Genomic DNA, 23,177 nt, shown 5'->3' on the forward strand with positions numbered 1-23,177 from the left:
TTCTGCCAAAATGGACACAGCATCAAAGATCTGAGGGTCACTATATTATCGGGGAATTTCCAGATCCAGGGAGAGAGAGAGAGAGATGGAAATACAAACTCATGACAAAATTTGACACCCTTAACTCAGGCCTGAATCATCATAAAGCATTTATGTCACACTATTCACAAAACCAGTCTTACACATATCAACACATATGCATTTCCTTTTAATAACACTACACAAATACAGGGGCGTTGCTTGTTCTCCAAATGATCTGTGTCTAGAGCCCATAGCAGATTTGATAGCAGTGGAGTCCGCTTTGGGAGTTGTCGTTTTGCACACTGCACATATACACATACATAAACACACAGACATACTTGCAACACATTTATTTATTAATAAAATTTCCGATTTCCTTATTTCTAGCAACCTCTGAGACATATGCAAACAAGTCTCTCTGCTTTAGACATCCCATTTTAACTCCATAGTATGTGCATTAGGACATGACCCAACACTCCTTCTTCTCTTTATCTCCCCTTTCTAGCTCTCCCCTTTCTGTTTGTCTATTCCCTTTCTTTTTCTCTCTTTGTTCTCTTTATTTTCCAAACTTTCTCTATCTCTCCCCCCTCCTCTTTCCCTTTATCTCTCCTCTTCGTCCTCTCTTCCTTTTCTTCGCAACCTCTCTCTTTTATCCCTCCCCCTTTCTTTTATCCTCTGTTCTCATTATAGCTCCTCTTTTAATTTATCAGAGCTCTTCCATTTCTCTTTATCTCTCCGTTTTCTCTCTACTGCTCTATATCTCATCCCCCATCTTTCCCTTCCTCTTCCTATAACTCACATATGCACCAGCACACATTTGTACACACACACTCTCACAGTCATGCCAACACACATCCACACATACTAACACCCACATACACAGCCATGCTCACACACACTCACACATCCATTCTCACACACTCGTACACATCCATACTTAACAAACTTACACATGCACATGTAATCTCACTCGCCTTTCCACACCCATGCTTACACAAATATATACATACATGCTCGCACACACATGCACATGCTTGTACATACACATTCATGCACATACACATCCATTCTCACACATACACATCCATGCTTATAAACACACATACACATCCAAGCTAACAAACATACACATCCATGCTCACACACATGTGTTCTCTCGCACACATACATGCTTACATACATGCTCACACATACATACACATACATGCTCACACACATACACAAAAATACCCTCTCCCTCCTGACCCCTGCTTGAGCAGCCTCACATTTAACAACGGGATCACGTGACATATGTGTATGTGTACATATGAGTATGTGTACATATGTGTGTGTGCATGTTTATATGTTTGAGAAATAATGTAATAAAAAGAATGTGTACAAATAGTGATAAACAGAAGTATAGGCCAGGAGGATGCCCAATAGACCGCAGCCTTGCAATCCCCCCCAGGCAAGCGGCTGCCAGCCATCCCATGTTAGTCACCATTAGAAGTATCATTGCAGTTTTATTTATCCAAAAATGACATCAGCCTTCCGGGTTAATCAATAAACTCAGAGAACACTGACCAGGAGAACAGTGTGGCATTCATTGCTTAGATAATCAATAACACAGGTAAGTGATATCTCCGCGCCCGAGCATCAGGTTCAGGGTCCTTCCAAATTCTTTTCTGGCAAATCACAGTTTTTGCCTCCTGCTGCTGCGCTACGGGAACCACAAAGCCGCTCTTCACACAATCAATGGTATAAAGGACAATCGTCTCATAAATCAGGGTTTTCTGCTGTTATTGGCTCTTCAGGTAAGAGGTTGTTTTATTTCCTATGACATTAAAAGAGCTTTGGCAACAATAAATAATATAACATTAGGAAGATCATTTATAGCGGTGCTATTAGAAAGTAAATGTAATAGATTTGATTCTATTTATCTGTTGCTGGGGTCAGATATACGAACAGAATTCTTTAAGGAAATGCTCTATTAGATGATTTGTTGATTTGATGTTTTTTACATTGCACTTATTCCCATAAATGATCTAAAAAATATATACTTCCAAAGACAGATTGTCCTGCATTTATGTCTATATAATCAGTGTTTATGATAACTACGAGGAAAATGTAACACTCAGTAAATTAAATTACTCTGAGACTAGTCAATTAGTAAGCCATTTAATAGCTCATGAGGAACATTCAAATTAGCATCTCACTAGTCGTGGCAACCAAATGGTTCTAACACCAGTTTTTGTTAAAATACTAAATACACTCATTAAATATACCATTCAATCAATAAAGGTATTGTGTTAGCATGCTAGCCATAGAAAGAGAGAGAGGAATCTTTCAAGACTATCTAGGTATCTTCTTCAGGCACCAGGAGACCTAGATAGTCTCGAGAGCTTGCAATCTATTATACGTCAGTTATAATATAATACGTCAGTTTGGAATATAAATAAGTCATCTCCACAATGTGTGATCTTAAGCAGTAGTATAGCTCAAAACACTGTGCCCTCCGCAAGCCTTGCTGAGGGGGCACTCCTCCCAATGTATGGATCATGTTTTACTCTTAAGAGTTGTGTTTCGGGTCATGTCTCTGCACATTAGTGTAGTTGGAACTCAGTTGTGTTTAGTTATATTAAGGAGCAAATCAACGCAAAGTTCACTTGAGCGAAGCTCACTTACTAGTATCCTCCTTTATGACTCAATGAGTTGTGCTGATTTGAGTCCACTTTGCCTTTGAGTGTTGCTCACCTCAAGCAAACAACCCCTTTTAAATTCAGCAGGGAACCCATCGCTACAACTGGGCAGGACCCTTGAGCTAGACTTAATAAATACCTATATTCTTAAGAAAATAAAAACTTAATAAATTAAAATCTAATTAAAAATCAATTGTATCAATGTTTCATGCGCAGCCCTTTTTTTTTTCTGTAGACTAATATCTGGTTATAATTTAACAAAGGTATGGTAACTAAGGGTGCATTGTATACACGGACTGACAAAGTGAGCACTCACGGTAATATGTTCGTTGTTTAATTAAGGAAAAGCAATGCTGTTTGATCATTGGCGTGTCTTTTGTTCATACAGCGTAACCAAGCAATGCATCGATCGCTGATCACCATGAACACCATGGTTAAATAATGTCTGCGATGTATTTCCATTATGGGCTACTGTACACCGGGACATACTGTAGTCTATAAACTGTAACCGCTAACTCTAATAACCAGTAAGGACCCTCATTCAATGTTTAGGAATACCATAAAACAGCAGCTATAATACACACACATGTACGAAACACGCTTAATTTAAAACTACAATTTTAGGAAAACTTTACATAAAGGTCATGTCCACTTGGGAACCCTCCCAGATTGACCCAGGGTCTCCGAGTGAGGAGCTGTTTCCCCGGGTCTCTGGGTCAGTTTTTTCTTTCTCGTGTGTGGGGGGTGGGGTGGCATTTGCCATGTCCACTCCCTACCCACGACCTATCCTGATCTCCTTACATAGGGCTCCCTGCCCCACACATGACTAGCCCGGGTCCTTTCTATCTTCACCCCTTGCTTATTTTGTGTAGAACCTGCATAGCACCAGGTGTGAGTGGAGGGTGAGATGTGTGACTGTCCTCACGCAGATGTGCACCTCTCCGCCCTTATGGGGTCATGTAATGTTGCGTGATGTTTGCGTGACCTTGTACACAGTGCTATTTGGCTACCAGCAGCAAGCTATAGGTGAACCTAAGCAACTAAGTGCACTTTGGTTACAGGGGTACCTACGCACCCGTCTCAGTGTTAGACTAATAATACACAACTATTATTGAATGTCTCTATATTTTAACTCATTCTTATTGTCACAGGGATCAGTGAAGTAGAGTTTCTATTCTTATCACAAAGTCACTATATATATAAAAGAGTTAATGGACTGGCACAAAACACCTGACCTTTAATACCACTGCATCTGAAATACAGATTTCGCAGCAGGGATCTGTATGCAAAGTTCCGGACTATCTGTCTCCTTTCACATCACTATTCTGTCATTAGATATGAATAAACGTCCCATAACATCACCGCCAAATGTAAGGTCCATGTGACAGAGTCCTTTAACACATGATTAATGCTTTTATTGCTGTTAAATGTCTCATGTAGTCAGCCACCAGTATTATTTTATTTTTGGTGAACGGTTTTAAAGCCATTGAGCTTTAAGGTAGAAGATGCTTGTGTCTGGGGCCACCAAAGGCCACCTTGGCTCAAGTTGTTGCTCCTTTGGTTAAGAAGGTGGCGCAGTAAGCCCAGCACATACAGGCACATTTGGAAAGACAGTGATGTCTTAAAAATACCCCTTCTACCCTTTTCAGTCAATGTGGTAAGAGGCCTGATCATGCAATATATCCTGAGCCTAACAGCCAGTCACAGCCGTGACACACGTCTCTAACACAGCAGCACTTGGCAGGTTGTCATGCCATTGCTATTTAATGTTCTGCTAAAAGAGCCATTTATCCTTTAAAAGTAATAAAGCCTCATTAAGCCTTGATTACCTTATCCACCTGCCTTTCTAAGACAGTATACGGCTTCACGTTAAGTGCACTCATAAACCGAGCCGGCACCGGAGCTGATTGGTGGCAAGTGTATCACATGGCAGGAGATGTATTCGGCCAGACGCATCTTCTGCGCGGCAAATGGCTGGGGAACGGAGAAAAGGGTATATGTATTAAGTAAGATTCTGCAGAATCTACCCCATGCATTAGCAATAGGGAAACAGGAAAGGCACCACTGAGCTCTTATACGTAATAAAGTGCATATGATGTATAAATATTACCATATGGGCATATGATGTATATACATATTCACATATCCAACCATCACCACTAGACGAGCAAGAGATATGTTAATGCACAGCTATATAATGCTACCAGGTAGGACGTTTCCTACATGGATTGGCTGTAAACCTGACGGTATATTCTGCTGCGGGAGGTGTGAAGCCTGTCAATATATCAAACCCTCCCACCCAGAAAAAAAGTAATCCTCGTTCCTAAAATGTAACTTTTATTAGCATAACAACAGTGCTGTAGCCCTATCTACGGCATCATCAGTGGATTTTAATATGAATCCAGCAGACTATGAAAAACTTTAAATAAACCGCACCAAAGCCCATCCCTCAAGATGGCAGCACCCAGTGGAACGTAAAAGAGTTGTCTAAACCATCCGGGGACCTCTGAGCTCCCCCTGTAGATTGATTACAGGTACTGCAATCAAACATGAAGATCAGTTTATATTTGTTATATAATTTAATATAATTAAATAAGAAATAATTATTTTTTTAAAATATAAGGAAAATAAATTTTAAAACAGTTAAAAAATAAATAAAAAATTAGTCAAATTTTTTAAATAATGCTCCAGTGATGTCATCATGACATCATAAGGGGACCATCTGGTTCCAAAAGAATTTATAAAACGTCAAAAAAAATGTAAAAAACAGTCCAAAATTTGGCGGTGTGTCTTCCCCAAAATCCTGGCATAGAAAGAGTTAAAATGCCCGTATTTAAAATACCCTGGGGTGTCTAATTTTCAGAAATAGTTTGATGGGGTAATTTGAATTAGCTAACTTCAAAGATGTCCCAATAGGACATGGGCACATGATGACCAGATTTCAAAATTCCACATTGAAAAACTGAATTGTGCATGTCCCAAAATTGACCTTTTAGCCCCCAAACAATCCTCAATCCCATGCATGAGTGGCATCCCTGTAATCATAATTTCAGAGAGTCAGGAAACATCTAATCATTACAGATTATGAAAAAGTCAACTGAGAAACTCTCCATTCACCCTGAGACTGGAATAAATACTGGAATCAGAGGTAAAAAAAAAACAAAAAACTATAGTTTCTTGCGTATGACAAAAAAAATACTTTTTAAATTGTTCTTTTTATTTTGCAGTTCCCAAGGACAATGTGTACAGGCAAATGTGCAAAATTCATTGGGGTGGTTCTCTTTCCCCTCGGCATATGTGCCATCATTTCAAATCTTCTTCTGTACTTCCCAAATGGACAGATTCTGGAGACTGAACAGATAACGGATTTTGTGTGGTTTTTTCATGGCATTGTTGGAGCAGGGTTATTGGTAAGGATGATTTAATAATGTTATAATATGATATATTACAATTCAGACAGACAAAAAAGGAATCCTTTGCAACCCGACACAATATAAGGCAAAATGTATCTTTACACAACCCAAAAAATGAAATACCCATGGCTTAATCATCTAATATTACTCTTTTCTTTTGGTGTTTTTTTTAACTCACCCCAGCGATGAGAACCTCATCGAGAACAGCGAGATCCACAGATATCTCATACTTACTAGCGTTCTGCAAATATTAGTAGTGCAGCCCAGTTTTGCCGGTCCCTGGCCATCCACATCATGAATCAGCTGGGTATAGTGGCCAATGGAAGGCAAGCGGCCATAAGCGACCCTAACATGATTTAAGACCCAATGATATGGTGTCCCAAAACATTTGCAATAAAAAAACTGTAATATTTATATTTTATGGGACACACTTTTCAAAACATGTTAGGCTGAGTTGTGTAATATTCTCAGGATTAGAGTTTAGAGGCATTATCAATAATTTGTCAAAATTATATAAAAATGCGTAATATAAATGGGAAGTTAACTAAAAGTGACCCATAAACTTGTGATCTGCCTAAAGCACATGACACTAGAGAACAGAATTAACAATATGAACAAAATTCTTTGTCAGTCTTGGCAACATGTCCCTTCTCAAGGAACTTTCCCTTACTAAGCTTTTGTTGTTGTTTTCTCAGTGTTAAACTTTTCCAGCATGTTCTCATCATACAGGATGGTTGAAATAATCCTGAAACACACGCCTTACCCTCTGTTTTGTTACTGAGGGTGATTTCCATACCAGGGAACTTTCTAAGTGAGCTGACTCAAAGATTCTTGAAATATATTAACATTTTAATGTATATTAACATTTTAATAGCCCACCATAAGATTTTATGTAGTGACTTGACAAATGTGGTAGTCAAATGACTCTAATGGCATATAAACATTTACTCATAACTAGTAAAAGGGCCAGTTGGGTGCCATATATATGATATACGGTATTTTGATGGCGCTATATAAAACAATAAATAATAATAATAATATCACAGAAGTGTTGAATAGGAAGAAGTCAGCCCCAGACTGTATGACCATAAGAAACACCCCCTTCACCATGAGACCCTAAGATTTGGGCGAAAACCCAGAAACTCATGGTCAAACCCTGAGAGATCGCACAGAACGATGATTCAAACCCATTTTACACTGCAGTTCCATGGTTGCAGATTTTTCATTGGAACAAGAGATCTTGGCTGGACATAATCAGAGAATGAGTTGGCTTAATTCAAATTATTTGCCTGAAGTTCTTGTTTAACTAACGTGAACTTCACTGGAGAGTGCAGATACAGATCGTCAAGTTCCAGACAATTCCTTTGTTTTGCAGCACTTAACCTGGACCAGGACAGGTGGGAAAATATCTCAATGGAGCCTTCCAGTACCAATTTTCACCTAGGCTAACTAGGGCAATCGGCCTTCCTTGTACATGACAGCTCTCAATGGACCAGTTGTGGAGATCAGAGATCTTCCATGAAACCAGCCCAGTTAGACTGCAGAGATGTCTGTAGACCCCATAGTACCTTTTTTGTGCAACTTAATGCATGGCACAAAAAGAACTTGGAGAAGATCTTTCCACATGGTTGGTCCAGGTGGTGGCTGGGGAAGCTTCCTTGGGTCAGAAATTGGCTAGCCCCCCCTCTCCTCTGGGTGGCTGGGGAAGATTCCTTGGGTCAGAAATTGGTTAGCATGCACCCCCCCTCTCCTCTGGAGCTTATTATATACCTACCCTTGTGAAAAGTCTAGAATTTTCATATACTGGGGCTAATCCAAGATGCATAACTGACCAAACCAATTTACAGTCATAGGGATAGAGACCTAGAATGCCTAACACACACACACATTTGGGTGGGAACAGCTGATTTTGCTACACCTGTTCTAAGGTATTTTCTTTTTAATACAGGTATTCCTAACAGCATTTATGATGCTAGGTGCAGGAGGAGAAGGGTGCTGTGCAAATAGATGTGGGGTAAGATCACATGATTATCTGATTTTACTGCAACTATATTTAGCCAAAATACTCATATTACATTAGTGTTACGTCTGCTGACATGTAGGTTAACCCACTCATGTTCAATATTCAAAAGTAAGTGTTCAGTGACTTTGTAGATTTAATCATATTAACTGCTTAGAATTTTGCTCTATAAAGCTACATCTATAGGGCCAACAAGAGAACTGTGTGAAAGTGTCCATCAGAATTAACGATGACCCTAAATAGGTGGCGTAACTGCTTGGAACTTAGCACTGAAAGTTCCAAGTAGACTTGGGCGCTCATCGTGTTCGTCTACGTGGGGGGAAAAATCTTCGTATTCCTCGAATATTCACCCGTTCCTTCGGTTCGGTTCAGGTGAATATTCGTGTACATCCTTCGTGTTAATTTTTTTTCTTATTTTGTTGTAGAAGGGGTTAATACAGGGTTAACATGGTACGCACTACACAGCAGCTTTGGCGCCAGGATTTTAAATGTCCGTACGAGCAACATTGGTCGCCGGCAGGGGCCTCCTCTGCCATCAACCAAGAGGTACTTCATTGGTTGATGGCAGACGAGCCCCCTGCTGGCGACCAATAGAGTAGCTCGTACAGACTTTTAAAATCCTGGTGCCGCAACTTGGCCAGGAGAGACCACTGGTCTCCCCGCACCAATAGTCGCTTGTATGGACCTTTAACTCTTGGTCTCCCCAGGCCAAGTTGCGCCATCAGGAGTTAAAGACCTGTGAGAGTGAGTCTATTGGTCGCCTGCAGGGGCCTCCTCTGGCATCAACCAATGCCAATTGCACTCCTGATGGGGAACTAAGCCTGTCTCCCCGCTCCAAGAGTTAAATTCGCCTGAATACAAATGCACAAGTCTAATTAACAGTGATTTTGAACAGATGTTCTACTGCGGGTGTTTTTGCTTTTGACTTGCAGACCAATTAAGATGCATTTGTTTCTCATCTATCCACAGATGTTGATGTCTGTTCTTCTGGCTGCTCTGGGTTCTGTCGGCGGAGCTTACTGTGTAGTCATCTCCGCAATGGGGTTGGTTAAAGGACCTCTTTGTGACACAGGCGATGGAGTATATATCTACCCCTTCAGAAATGACACTCAAGAGTGCGTCTACTTATTACAAGTCTGGGATCACACCGTTTGGTGTAAATTAAGTCAAACTTTGTGGTTTGGGAACTATAAGCGACATGTATTAACAGAGCCATCTCTTGCTTTTCTCTTCTACTCTGTAGGGATAACTACTTATTCAAACCGGACACTTGGAGCATTTGTAAGGAACCTGAGAATATAGTGGTCTGGAACATTGTCCTCTTCTCTATTCTTCTGGGTATCGGTGCTATCGAAGCGCTGTTGTGCCTCATTCAGATGATTAATGGACTAATTGGATTTATATGCGGCACTTGCATGAGAAAAAGAAAGGTCGGTAAATTTCAGTGTTAACCGATGTGCACTTAGCATTTGGTACTTCAATAACAATATAACACGGTTTAAAGTGAATCTCTTAGCATTGTTGGAGGTGCTTCTTGTTGTCATTATTGTAGTTTTTATTGCACACCACTGGCACAACTACAGGGGCCCATGCCTCTAGGGGGCCCGGTGCGGCCCCTGGGACCCCTTCATCCTGTCTCCTCGTACCGGTTCAAAATTGCTTAGAAAGGGCCCTTCCGACCTGGGTGTGGTACGGGTCCTTTCTAAACTATTTTGAACCGGCACGGGGAGACAGGAGCATATCAGTGGTCACATGACCCTGCGGTGAAACCGAGGCTGGTGAGAGGAGTGGTGAGAGGTAAGCGGGGGGCAGGATATATGTATATGTGTTTGTGTATATATATGTGTAATTCTGTGTGTGCATGGATGTGTATGTGTGAGCATGGAGGTGTACTTGTGTGTGTGTGAGCATGGATGTGTACTTGTGTAAGTGGGGTGAGATGGAGTGTGTATTAGTGAGTGTGTGTAATTTGTCTAAGTGTGTTTGAATATGTTGTATATTGGAAGGAGGGCAAGGGACAAAGAAGGCACAGACCAGCTGTGTGGGGGCAATGTTGGCACAGACTAGCTGTTGAAGTTGGGGGGCCGAGGCATTTTTTCGCACCAGGGCCCCGTGGTTTCTAGTTATGCCCCTGTTGCACACTATATATTTTCTTTTTCTTTCAGACTGGAGTTGCCTAATTATCAGAACGCTTTACCCGTCAGTTCAAGAGAAGAAGCCCAAATGCTGTTTTTATAAGTAGTCTAGTAATCAGTTTTCATTGGTGATTTAATAACTTCCACGGGAATACAGGGCCTCTGCTTCATCTGTGAATGCTGATGTTTGTCTTCCTATGACTTTTCTGAAGGCCTCCTGGAGCATATTCATCAAGTCCTTCTTTCATCCATATTATTGAGACTTTCACTAGTAAAAACCCTATTTAATCTAAATTAGGCTACCTAGAGGAAGCTGTGTCAGCCAAAGATGGGAGTAAATCATCGGATTTGTAGTTGAAGAGCATTAGAGTTACATGTTTGATAATCTCTTCTAAACATTACAGTTTTCAAGGTATACAGTAAAATGAATCAATAAATCAATCATTTCTTTTTAAAATTAGAAGGTATTTATGGGATTAATTAAACACAGCGGAGTAAACTCAATGCCGAAGATAAATATATCGCAAGTAATTGAATAGCAATTCCCATATTGATCGGAATGGGAAAAACAGACATATTTTCAATAACTGAGATAAATGATCATTGTTATCTTATCTATTTTTACAATATAATGTACTATTTTTCTTATTGTATACAAGGATTGCTATTCAGTTACTTTCTCTCCAGACTGAATTTAATCAAATTGATTTATAGGATGTTTTTGTCTTCTACCCAAGGACTTCAGTTCTATATTTAATATATTGTGGATTATATTTTAACTCTTTGATTCTAGCATTTTTAATGATGCTCTCACAGAAGCTGACTCGTATAAAGTAGTGCAGGAGTTTTATTCCCATTTCAGGAAGATTATACCTCTATGGCCAAAAAAAATCATAGTAGACTACTTATTTTTTAAAGGTAACAAACATATTTTATACAAAACACCTATGTAGTATATTACTGCTTGCCTTACAAGAGTATTCCACTAGTGAGTAACAATGACCCTGAACAGGCGAGTGGCCACAAGAATCTATCCTTGGCACCATGTTTCAGCTATTGCTAAGAATGTGTCTTGAGATAATTCTGGACCCACAGGATAACAAATCGAAAACATCAATGCTTAATAGGAACCCTTCAGAGCTTCCAATGCTCCGCAGAGCTCATTCCGAGGTCCGTGAGACCATTGATGGTCTTCTAGAAATGTCAGCATTATTGGGCACTGGCTGGATATAGAAATTCTAAATTAGCTTTTGTGAGATTATTTTAATGAGACATAAGTCTAGAGGCCGTGTAGTCCGTTATAAGGGAGCTCTGTGGGGCGTCCAATGCTCTGGGGGCTGCCGATAATGTGGCTAGTAAGCAAGTTATGGAAACTTCCAATGCAACGTGCAAAGCAATGTCTTTTATATATATATATCAATACATATTATCATATGTAACATTGTGATATGATTAATTACGCAATAAATTACATTTTTTTTCCAACAATGAACTTTTCTTTGTGTATTAATTTCTTATCAGAAACCAATAGAACCTGATTTTTTACCAGATCATGTAGTGCGCCTAACTTTTTAACTATAGCGTATAAGATAACCCCTTTCCTACTTTTAGGACAGCGGTTCCCAAACCAGTCCTCACTAAGCTCACTAAGTGTTTAGTAATTACCACATACCCATGTCTGAGCTGCAACAGCTTACCACAAGGAAAGCAGTGAGGGCAATCGGGGGAAATAATCCCCCCCCCACATCAAAAGAAAAAGAAACATTTAAAGAGACGCAAGTGATGTCACCATTACATCATCAGGGGTGCCCCCAATTACAAGAGAGCTCTCTTATGTTTACAAAGACCCCAAGAGGATATCTAGTTATGTCGCAATGCAATAAACACAAAAATGTTAAAAAGTAAAAATTAAAACATTTAAACTCTAAGGTCCCGTCCCATAAAAACATAAAATTCAGTATGTAAGGGAGCTTTTTAGCTCTCTGAAACAAAAACATCTATGCATGTGGAACATTAGTATATCCAGGGACAAAAGTGTATTTCGTTTTCCCACTTCTCTAGGCCCAGGGCTATGCGCCCACTCCTGTCCTCCAAGGTCGCCATCTTTAAAGCATGGGAATGTTACTAAAAATATTTTTTTCCCATCCTGTGAAAAAGATTAAGTTATTTTTTTTTATATTTTTGGTCATTAACGGGGTTAACCCTTGAAACACTAGTCACGGCATTTACTTCATTGGCAAATAAACAAAACGACAGAGAGAAGGGCAAGTTGCAGCTCAGAGGGGTCTAGGGTGGGCTTCGAGTGGCCCTGAGCTGATGGAAGGTACCACCAGCATATCTTCCTCCATGTTACGGACCAAGTGCAATACAGAGGGATGCGGTGGACTGATAGTTTGCCATGAGAATTAGAAACCCTGGGTTCAAGCCACCAATAGGCCATTGGACTTTAATAATATAATACAATATAATAGGTTGTTACTTATGCTGTAGTGGGGTGAACTTGTTCATTTTATTTAGTGGCATGCATTATAAGAAATTTCTCTCCTTATTACATGGCCTCAATATACCAACAGTAAATATGTTGTGTTAAATATACTTTATTCCTTTAAAGACTTTTTGGATAGTTTCTTTTAGTAAAAAAAAATAAGTTTTATTGCCAGTAATATTTCAACATTTTTCATCAGTTAATGCCCTGCAGCATTTATTTCATAAGAACAAGCTGATTTGGCACATTTATCAAAAAAAGAAGAACACATGTATGATCATAAGACAAGCACGTTACAAACACACTGGAGCCTGGCCTTAAAGTTCTTAGTCCTGCTGGATTTGAGATGGCTCTCAACATCCCCGGTCTTATCTCCATAATACTTTTCTACATATTAACTCTAGCCATCGGCATATGGGCAGGATGGAGGACCAAAAGGCTACGGAAGGATGGAAATCAGACGGAAGTTGCCATAGTGGGGGGCAGAAGGATGAATATGTTCCTTGGTTTTTTCACCATGACTGGTAAGGTCCATTAATAACATTAATAATAATAATGTATAAAATAGGCAATGACATTCATAAATATACATAATCTGAAAACAAAATAGTTACTAAGTAGCAAATAATTAAAACTAAATAACTCATTTCATTGTTAGGTGCTTCTACACCCTTTAGGTTTCTGTTACTTCATTAGCAACAACAAATGTAACGCTACTTCTTCTTCTTCTTTAGCAACTTGGGTCGGCGGAGGCTATGTTAATGGAACGGCTGAAATAATCTACCTTCCAGGAAGGGGGCTGATATGGCTTCAAGCCCCGCTAGGATATGCATTAGGACTTTCATTAGGTAAAACATTCATCCAGTGGGAATATGGAGAGATTGGGGAATTTCTTTAATTTATAAATACATAAAGGTCAAATCTTGGGGGTGCCTTACAAAAGTACATTTTGTCCATTAAAATAACATGAAATGGATCAGAAATCCAGTGCAGACGGGGTTAATGTTGTAAAGGACTATTGTAGCTAGAAACAACTGATTTTTAATGGAATCTCTTCCATTAGAAGAGATCCTTTATCACTCCCATCACTCCTGTGTTCCAATGGCCCTTTATCACTCCCATCACTCCTGTGTTCCAATGGCCCTTTATCACTCCCATCACTCCTGTGTTCCAATGGCCCTTTATCACTCCCATCACTCCTGTGTTCCAATGGCCCTTTATCACTCCCATCACTCCTGTGTTCCAATGGCCCTTTATCACTCCCATCACTCCTGTGTTCGCTGATGCAAGTTTAAGTTTAAAAGGATAATTGATGGTTAGAGAACCCTTTTGATATTATGTTACAGCCAGAAATGTCCTTGTTTCCGATAAAAACAGCAGAGTGACCCCAAACATATGAAGTCGTTAATTTGTAAAACAGATTACCGAGTGAGCTGTGATATAAACTCTGGGTGAAATGAATTAATAATAACACCTATTTGACGATGCATGTACTACTCGATTGATTTTAACAGTTTTTGCCTTAGTTTTCATGTAACTCAAAAGCAGGCACTGATAGGATGTTGCCATGGTAACAAAAAAAGTTTCCGAATTTTTTTATTTTCATGTGATTCATATCGCACCTGAACATATTTTACCACCAGGAAACACTATGCAGATTTGACTTATTTAATTATTTATTTTTATGATACGATCCCAGTTATTCCCTTAGCAAGTAAAATTCCCTGGAACTTGACAATTCAAAGACAAAACTTCTTATCTCCGTATTTGTTGTTAAAAGGAATATATTTGTGCTTTTTGCTTTAATTTGAAGAATTTTGTTAATATTTGCTTGTTAATATTTATTTATTTTCTTAAAAATATTATTTTCTTTAAAAAAAATATTTTCTATATTAATATCTGATTATTAAGATCATTATTTGTTTTAGAAAAACCAGATACATTTTTTAAAACACACCGCCCCGCTGCTAAGTTGCTGATTGCTGTTGATTGGCTCGGGCAGCTTTGATAAGGGTCAAGAAGGAGAAGGGAGAGAACATGAGGACAGGGAGTTGATAATATTCTAGTTGTGCCAAATTGACACACGTATCTCGACTTTCCGCATGTAATTTTTGACACTAAGTATCACCCAAATAATGACATGCCTTGACCTACAATAAATTGCTGTTAATTTTAATGGTTTTGGTAAAACTTGGAGCTGTGAACACAGTTCCTCTATAATGCCTTCACAGTCATTAAAACCAGAACTACTGACTGAATCCTGTCGATTGTTACAAACAGGTTCTCTATTCTTTGTTACTCCAATGAGATCCAAAAAGTATCTGACAATGATGGACCCTTTTCAGGAATCCTACGGAAACATCATGACTGGTTTTCTCTTCATCCCCGCGCTGATAGGAGATATTTTCTGGTTTGCTGCCATTCTATCTTCTCTGGGTAAGTAAATACCGGTATTTCAGATTATTTCACCATGGTAGGACTTGAGAAAGCTCTCAGGCATAGCGTCAGGTTCTAGTCATCAGAAAGAGGGTCCGGAAGAAGTCCGGCTTTCTGCTGGTTGAGATGGGAAAAAATCCTTGGTTAAAATTCTCCCTAGAACTACCTAATAGGACAATGCCAACTACTTAGACCGGTAATAATTATAGGTGAAGGACTGGTATTGGAGAAAATGTCCCCCTGGGCTACTACTTTAAGTATTTTAAAGTATTTTATGTGGTTTTTCATTGATCTTTCCTTAATTGGATTTCTTTATCGTCTCGTTCTGTAAATATATTTGGACAGGAGCTGGGAGCGAATGTTGACTGTGTTTTGTGAATAATTGGTTTGGGGCTTTATTAATGGACTTGCCGCTGCGGCTGAATGTTGCCAGCCTTCCCCTGTTCTTTCTGTAGATTGTAGTTAATACTTTGTATGTTTCCCTAATTTAACAGCATCAGCGGTGAGCGTCATCATGGATATCCAGAATTACCTGTCCATATTATTGTCTGCCGGCATCATTATTACATACACCTTATTCGGAGGTCTGTATTCCGTAGCATACACAGATGTGATACAGCTTCTCTTTATAATACTTGGCTTGGTAAGTATGGTTTTTCCCAGACGTATACTGTATATATATATATATACATATATATATATATGTGTGTGTGTGTATGTATACCTGACCTCCATTACCAGTATGTTTTAATGTATATGTGAGATTTGGTTATCAGGACCCCCTTTAAGCCAGTTCATTGTTACAGAATGATTGTCTGATTTAATAATGCCATGTAAGCTGGTCCAGCTACAGGTATCAAATATGTTTAATATTAATATGTTTTGTCCGTAGTGCCTTTGTGTACCCTTTGCTATGCTGAACTCAGCCACTCAAAGTATCTTCTACACCGCAACCCAAAAAGTCTTCCAAACTCCATGGATCGGAAAAATGGACACGCAGTACATGGGAGTGTGGTTAGATGATATGTTGTACATTGTGAGTTTATTGTGTAATTAATGTCTAAAACAAATGCGCATACACACACAAGAACAACTACAGTACGTTCGCTACATTAACTTACATTATTTTTTATGGTGAGTCTTCATGGGATGAACAACGATAATTTCTGTTTGTGAACCAGAAACTGATCTTTAAAGCAAAAGCTTAAAAACCTGGACTTCAGGCTCTGCTAGGCATAAAAGAACTTAAAGCTCTGTTCTCTGTTCAAAAAAATGGGGAAAAAATAAAAGATTTATAGATAAGGAATAATCACAAAAAATGCAGAAAATTAGGGAAAGATTATACTTTAAATAGGCAGAGCCAAGAAAAAATGATTGAGACCCTCTGTTTTCTCTAGGTCAAGCCTACAAAATTTCATTTAGTGCGTAAATGGTGTCAACCTTGCATTACCTTACTTATCTGAATCAAAATAGTTGAAGGCATAACAATTTAATACGTATATATATTCTAGTCTTTTCATACCATTAATTTATTCAATATAATTATAACATTTAATAGATTTCCTAATGTTCCAGAGTCTTGGGAGCATTCCTTGGCAGATTTATTTTCAGAGGGTCCTCTCTGCCTCTACAACAACTCAAGCCAAAGTGACATCCTTACTCAGCGCAGTTCTCACCATGCTCCTGGCTATACCGTCCGTTTTGGTCGGAGCTGTAGCAGTTTCAACAGGTAATTAATTATATAGATGTTATTTTTAACGGCTAAGATACAAGGCATTGTGAGCAGTCTTCTTTTGGCAGTGCTGGCTCCTTGTGCGCACACGCATGGGCAGGCACTAGAAGTTGTGTTCATGCTCTTCCAATTCATTCCATCCCACCCCAAGAACAGGGTAGATGAATGAACCTCTCCTTCCAAGAAACGCTAGCCTACTAGACAGGATTACATGGAGGGTTGGGGTGACAAGGGGGAACCTGGAGGCTCTTCAGATTATTTTTTTAATAGTGGGGGAACCATGTTAAAAATTCAGAAGACTTCCTTTAAAACCCACAGGGCATACTGCTGTATATACACTACATATAAATTTATATAGTTATATAGTGCCATAGTAGCTTTGTATTCCAAGATTATTCCTATAAGACCAGGCTTTGCAGATTGAATAGCAAGCAGAAGAAGAAAGATCTGCTCATCAACAATGGTGGCAAAATGCTCACAGACACTTGGCTGGTCCATGATACCGTATCTACATGTGTCAGAGTTTAATACAACAATTGAATTATTCATGGGAAAGGCTTAAGACAACACCAAGGACCTGATACATTCAGCTGAAACAAATAGCCACACAATACTTTTTATCTGTCGGCAAATATGTATATGGGGGCATGCACTCAAATGTCCGTCACAAAATCTGGTGCTCATCTGCTAAATAGTTAACAGGACTTAAGCGGGATAAGCATCGGCAGTACCTGGCCCTTTGGCTAAAAAGCTATTTTCACAGCTTGAGTAGGTGGTTATTGTCAGATATACGCTTTTATTAGCTGTATTCAGGCTGTGGTCAATATGTGCATCCTATTAACACATATGATGTTGTTCTGAGTTGAATTATACAAATCATTAAAAAGGATCCCAAAGTCATAAGGCTCATTTATCTCATTCTCCCTCTGCTTAGACTGGAATCAGACCAGCTATGGTCTACCCACACCGTATGAAAGAGATGAGGCCGGTATGATATTGCCTATTGTGCTCCAGCATCTGTGTCCTTCTTATGCGTCAGTGGCTGGCCTCGGAGCTGTCGCAGCCGCTGTAATGTCTTCGGCAGACTCAACTCTTCTGTCATCCAGCTCTCTGTTTGGTTATAACATCTATAAAAGAATCATAAGAAAACAGGTAAACCTTCTGTCAATGCAGCACAGAACTGGCCTTGGAACTGAGCAGATTTCATTTTTAGTGTTATTTAGGACATGTTACTTAAAAAATCAGCTGATTATGTATCACATACACCATAATAAAATAATAATGTCACTTTATCTATACAGGCTTCAGAAAAAGAAGTCATGGTGATCATGAGGTTGTCTACTGTTGTTCTTGGATCCATTGGGGCTGGCATGGCTTTCCTTTCCAACTCGGTGTATGACTTGTGGTTCACATGCGGGGAGTTGGTATACACTCTTGTTTTTCCCCAGCTGGTTTGTGTCCTGTTTATACCTAGAACTAACACTTATGGATCAGCTGCCGCTTTCTTACTTGGACTGGTATTAAGGCTTCTGGGAGGCGTGGATTCACTGAAAGTCCCACCGGTCATCCATTACCCGTGGTGCACCCTCATCGAGGGCGTCTACATCCAACTCTTTCCGGTCAAAACATTCACAATGCTGACCACACTGCTTACTCTTGTTGTGGTGTCTTACACATCAGAGGTTTTGTTTAAAAAGTCTTTCCTACCAGCACGCTGGGATATTTGCAACATCATAAATGCCAAGGACGCTCTCCCAAAACCATCTACAGAAGTAGAACTTTTGCAGATAACTAACAGGAACCTCCATCAACCTAATGCCCACGACTGACCATCTTACTTCTTTTCAACTTTTCTTGATACTGCATCGTCTGTTATTCAACTGATTGCATGTCGGCAGAATTTCAATCAGATTATGTTTTTTTGGTACATTCTGGGCTTTTGGCCATAGTTTCTGAGGACCATGTGTCTTTGACTTTGAGAATGTAACCACCCGATGTCACTGTTATAGTTTTTTTGCAATTATAAGACCAAAATAATAATTTTAAGAACCACCAAAATAAAGTCACTCATTAAACCAATGGGTTCATCCAACCTTAGCATATATTTCTATTAAAAATGTGGCTTTTGTATATTAGAAGCCTGTAAATTCTTTCTAAAGTTAACACATACACTATTGTCCAAAAGATTTGGATCGCTTAGAAATTTCCTTGTTTTTGACAAAAAAGCTTATTCTGTCCACTAAAATAACATGAAATGGATCAGAAATAAATGACTATTGTAGCTGATTTTTATTGGAATCTCTTCATCGCGTACAATGGCCATTTATCCAGGGGCATACCTAGAGTATTTGGCACCTGGGGCGGATCCTGCATGTGGCATCCCCCCACACACACATACACACACACTTTAAAACTGCATAGTTTCTATCATAATATACTGGTGCAGGCATTGACGGTGATACAGCATAACTGTTATCATTATATACTGAGGCAGACATTTATGAAGGTACAGCATAACTGTTATTATATACTGAGACAAACATTGATGGTGGTACAGCATAACTTATCATTATATACTGAGGCACGCACTGATGGTGGTACAGCATAACTGTTATCAACTTATCATTATATACTGAGGCAGACATTAACGGTGGTACAGCATAACATCTATCACTATATACTGAGGCACACATTGACGGTGGTACAGTGTAACATCTATCACAAAACATTGAGCCAGACATTGACAATAATGCAGCATAACCCCTATCACTATATATTGAGCCAAATATTGATGTGGTGTAGGCATACCACCTCAGTGTCTGACTTAGTATATAATAGGTATACACCTAAATAAAAATTCTGGACTGACACCAAAACCGAAAATTCAGCATTCACTTAAATAACAATATATATATATGATTGTTAACAGCAATCACACTCCTATCATGACCAGGTTCTAGCATGTACTGGTTGCGTGGGCATGGTAGGAGTGTGATTGCTGTTAACAATCATATATACCGTATTTGCTCGATTATAAGATGACCCTGATTATAAGACGACCCCCCAAAATCTAAATATTAATTTAGGAAAAAAAGAAAAAGCCTGAATATGAGACTACCCTATAGGAAAAAAGTTTTACTAGTAAATATTAATTCATGTAAACTATTTTTTCATATTTAATAAAAGCTATGATTGAGAAAAATATTTTTTGTTTTTATTTCCTTTTATTTGCCAACCTGCCCCCCCCAGTTATGCACATCTGCCCCCAGGCTTGCCACTCTGCCCCCAGAAATGCCTTATCCCCCCCTATTTGCCACTCTGTCCTATGATGTGCCTTTTAACCCTCTATATGCCACTGTACCCCATAATATGCCTTTTAACCCCCTATATGCCCCTCTGCCCCATGATATGCCTTATACCCCTATATGCCACGTTGTGTTCGCTGATACAAGTTTAATTTTAAAAGGCTAATTGATAATCAGAAAGCCCTTTTGCAAAATATGTTACAGACAGAAATGTCCTTGTTTTCAACAAGAATAGCTTAGTGACCTCAAACGTTTGTATGGTACCGTAGGTAGTTTTAATTATTTAATTTAATTTATTTTTTTTTATTTAAATGGCACCATCGTACACTGCAGTGCTGTACCACAGGTAATAGTTAGTACATAACATTTGTGACTTAAAATATTATCGTATTAGCCCAAGAGAAAATTCTATGCTGGCCAAAAAAAGTTATCAACTTTCAATATAGACACAAACAAAAAGTGAGGCACGCGCTACTCAAACTATCTTACACTAACCCAAGAACCAGAAAAATACACTTCTATAATATCCATTTCTACTGTAATTGTCCTTTTAATGTGTTCCTAAATAATGAATAGGAACACAGAAATGCAAAATTTGACAGCAACCATTCGGCCCGTCTAGTCTGCCCATTTGTCCAACCATGTGCCTATCCCATGCGTGTTTACATTCCCTCACTGTTTTAACCTCTACCACTACTGCAGGGAGGCTGCTCCACTTATTTACCACTCTCTCAGTAAAGTAAAACTTCTTTACATTGCATGTACGCCTCTCACCCCCTAGTTTTAGACTGTTACTTTATCATTTTTCCTGTTTTCTAATAAACTTCCGCCCTTTTATCCTTTTATGCATGTAAATGTCGGCTTTGGGACCGAAATACCCAATTTCCAAATTAATGGACTGCCATTAATCAGCATTTTCTGGTCATTGACCATAATTTAAATGGCAGTTACGTGGAAAGGCTTAAAATGGTTGCGAATTCGGTTGTGCCAAATTTCTTATTTTCCGTTGTTTATTTTCATTAACAATGAATTCTGCAGTAATAAAAGCTGAATCGTAGATTTAAGGATTATGGAGATGCTAATGAAGTCCAGTTTATCTAATGGAGTCAATTCCCTCATCAATCCGTGGGGCTCTCTGAGGGATTGAGACTAAGACATTCTATGCTATTCTATTGTTCACTACAAGGCAGTACGATACTGAGTTTGTCTATTATTTTTGGATAAAAAAGCAGTCACAAAACACACACACCGATCAGCCGTAACATTATGGCCACCTGCCTAATATTATGTAGGTCCACCTTTTGCCGCCAAAACAGCCCTGACCCGTCGAGCGATGGACTCCACTAGGTGTGCTGTCATATCCGGTACCAAGACGTTAGAAGCAGATCCTTGAAGTCCTGTAAATTGCAATGTGCGGCCTCTATTGATGCGTCCCGATGCCGCGTGTTCTCCAGATAAGCGAGAGTGGAATGAGGGAGGAGGAGAGAAGGAGAAAAGAAGGCAACGAGAGAAGAAAGGGAGACAGAAATAGGAGTTGAGCAGGGGAGAGGGGGGGAGTGGATTACTGGCCTCATGATGGACACGCACACTAGATTTGTATCTATATTGATTTTTAGTTTATATTATGCCAATGCACTCACAAAGGCTTGCACTCCAGTTAGGGTGACCACAGAGCGCATGTTTTACGGGATATTTCCCCGTATATTTTTCTCATGTTGCTTGTACGGGACAGGTAAAGTGCTGTCCTACAGTGTGTGAGATGTATAGCTCAGTAAATGCCATTAGTCTATACATCCTATACACTGCAGAGCAGAACCCTTGGAAATGAAGCAGTGCACACCTGTGGAGGAAAAAGATGATCACTTACCTTGTCAGGGTCCATCTTATTAGATCTCCTAGAACTCTTGTGGAAGCCAGTTCTAGAACTGAATGGCGGTGAATATCACACGCATGTACTTTCACAAGCAGTAAATGTGTTTGGCCAGAGGGATTCTACAGAGCTGCTTCATGCATTTATAAGGGAGAGAAAACAGTAGTTTAAAGGGGGTGATCAGCTAAACAATACATACGATGGCCGGAGTGTCCATATCAAAACTACTCTACCACAGTTCCACTTTGGTGGTAGAAAAGTGAGGTAGGGGGATAATACAGTGAGGGAATTGAAACATGCGTGTGATAGGCATCCCATCAATGGTCCATTAAGGTCTGCGCTTTACAGCAAGAATAATTATCTGATTGTTTAATAGAACCGGTTCACGCAAAGTTTTTGTACACTGTTTCCTTCTGTCTTCTTCTAGGACACTGCTGACATTATTCAGCCCAGAGGGCCAGTCCAGCCATGTGGCCCAGTAACAAAGCAGCAGAAGACATTATGCACTGCTCATTTGTGCCCAGTCATGTCCTAAACACATTTATAGAAAGAGAACAGGTCTGCCATTACCATTACCACCATTAGTTGTAAAGGGGACTGGCTGTCCTAGGTGGCCTGCTTGGGAATACAAAGTCTTCAACCACTAATTAGAGGGGGCTTGGAGACGACACTATGGGGAAGGAGGCCTCAGCCAATCATATGAGACTCCTCAACTCTCCTGATTGGCTGAGAGTTCAGAAGCCTCTCCTGATTGGCTTAGTCCATCCACATGGAGCTCAGGGTAAGCATCAGTCACCACCAAGCAAGTGTGTGTGTTATTTATGTGTATGTGATTGTGTATGTCTGTTTGTGTGAGACTGCTCATGTCTGGTAATGGAGGGGGTTAACTGCCCAAGACTGCTCATGTCTGGTAATGGAGGGGGTTAACTGCCCAAGACTGCTCGCGTCTTTTAATGACTGTATGTATATTATAATATAAATATATTATTAAATCCGTTTGGGGGGGGCACTTGGTTTTACATGACCACTGCTTCTGTATCTGGATGGGTCTATGCAAATCCACAGATCTAGGCATGATATCA

At 39.5% G+C, this 23,177-nt stretch overlaps 2 protein-coding genes across 2 annotated transcripts; both read left to right on the forward strand.

The window, feature by feature from the left end:
* The first annotated feature begins 1,661 nt into the window (after positions 1 to 1,661).
* Positions 1,662 to 10,419, forward strand: LOC128474253 (transmembrane 4 L6 family member 1-like). The gene is made up of 6 exons (XM_053456543.1): positions 1,662 to 1,814; positions 5,927 to 6,109; positions 8,061 to 8,126; positions 9,102 to 9,247; positions 9,376 to 9,562; positions 10,298 to 10,419. The coding sequence occupies exons 2-6, from the start codon at positions 5,939 to 5,941 to the stop codon at positions 10,310 to 10,312; spliced, it is 585 nt and encodes a 194-aa protein (XP_053312518.1). The 5' UTR covers positions 1,662 to 1,814; positions 5,927 to 5,938; the 3' UTR covers positions 10,313 to 10,419.
* A 2,679-nt stretch (positions 10,420 to 13,098) lies between these two features.
* LOC128473873 (high-affinity choline transporter 1-like) lies at positions 13,099 to 18,749 on the forward strand. Its single transcript, XM_053456097.1, has 8 exons — positions 13,099 to 13,276; positions 13,487 to 13,600; positions 15,033 to 15,188; positions 15,683 to 15,831; positions 16,081 to 16,224; positions 16,764 to 16,917; positions 17,855 to 18,072; positions 18,222 to 18,749. The coding sequence occupies exons 1-8, from the start codon at positions 13,099 to 13,101 to the stop codon at positions 18,747 to 18,749; spliced, it is 1,641 nt and encodes a 546-aa protein (XP_053312072.1).
* The last annotated feature ends 4,428 nt before the right edge of the window (positions 18,750 to 23,177 follow it).

Source organism: Spea bombifrons, chromosome 2 (assembly GCF_027358695.1).
Source record: "Spea bombifrons isolate aSpeBom1 chromosome 2, aSpeBom1.2.pri, whole genome shotgun sequence".
Lineage (NCBI taxonomy): Eukaryota > Metazoa > Chordata > Amphibia > Anura > Pelobatidae > Spea > Spea bombifrons.

Excerpts from the sequence above, each read along its gene's own strand:
- LOC128474253 (XM_053456543.1), top strand. The coding sequence starts at position 5,939 with ATGTGTACAGGCAAATGTGCAAAATTCATTGGGGTGGTTCTCTTTCCC. Across the intron at positions 6,110-8,060 it reads TTGTTGGAGCAGGGTTATTG|GTATTCCTAACAGCATTTAT; the intron begins GTAAGGATGATT and ends TTTTTAATACAG. Across the intron at positions 9,248-9,375 it reads TTCAGAAATGACACTCAAGA|GGATAACTACTTATTCAAAC; the intron begins GTGCGTCTACTT and ends TCTACTCTGTAG.
- LOC128473873 (XM_053456097.1), top strand. The coding sequence starts at position 13,099 with ATGGCTCTCAACATCCCCGGTCTTATCTCCATAATACTTTTCTACATA. Across the intron at positions 13,601-15,032 it reads TGCATTAGGACTTTCATTAG|GTTCTCTATTCTTTGTTACT; the intron begins GTAAAACATTCA and ends TGTTACAAACAG. Across the intron at positions 16,918-17,854 it reads AGCTGTAGCAGTTTCAACAG|ACTGGAATCAGACCAGCTAT; the intron begins GTAATTAATTAT and ends CCCTCTGCTTAG.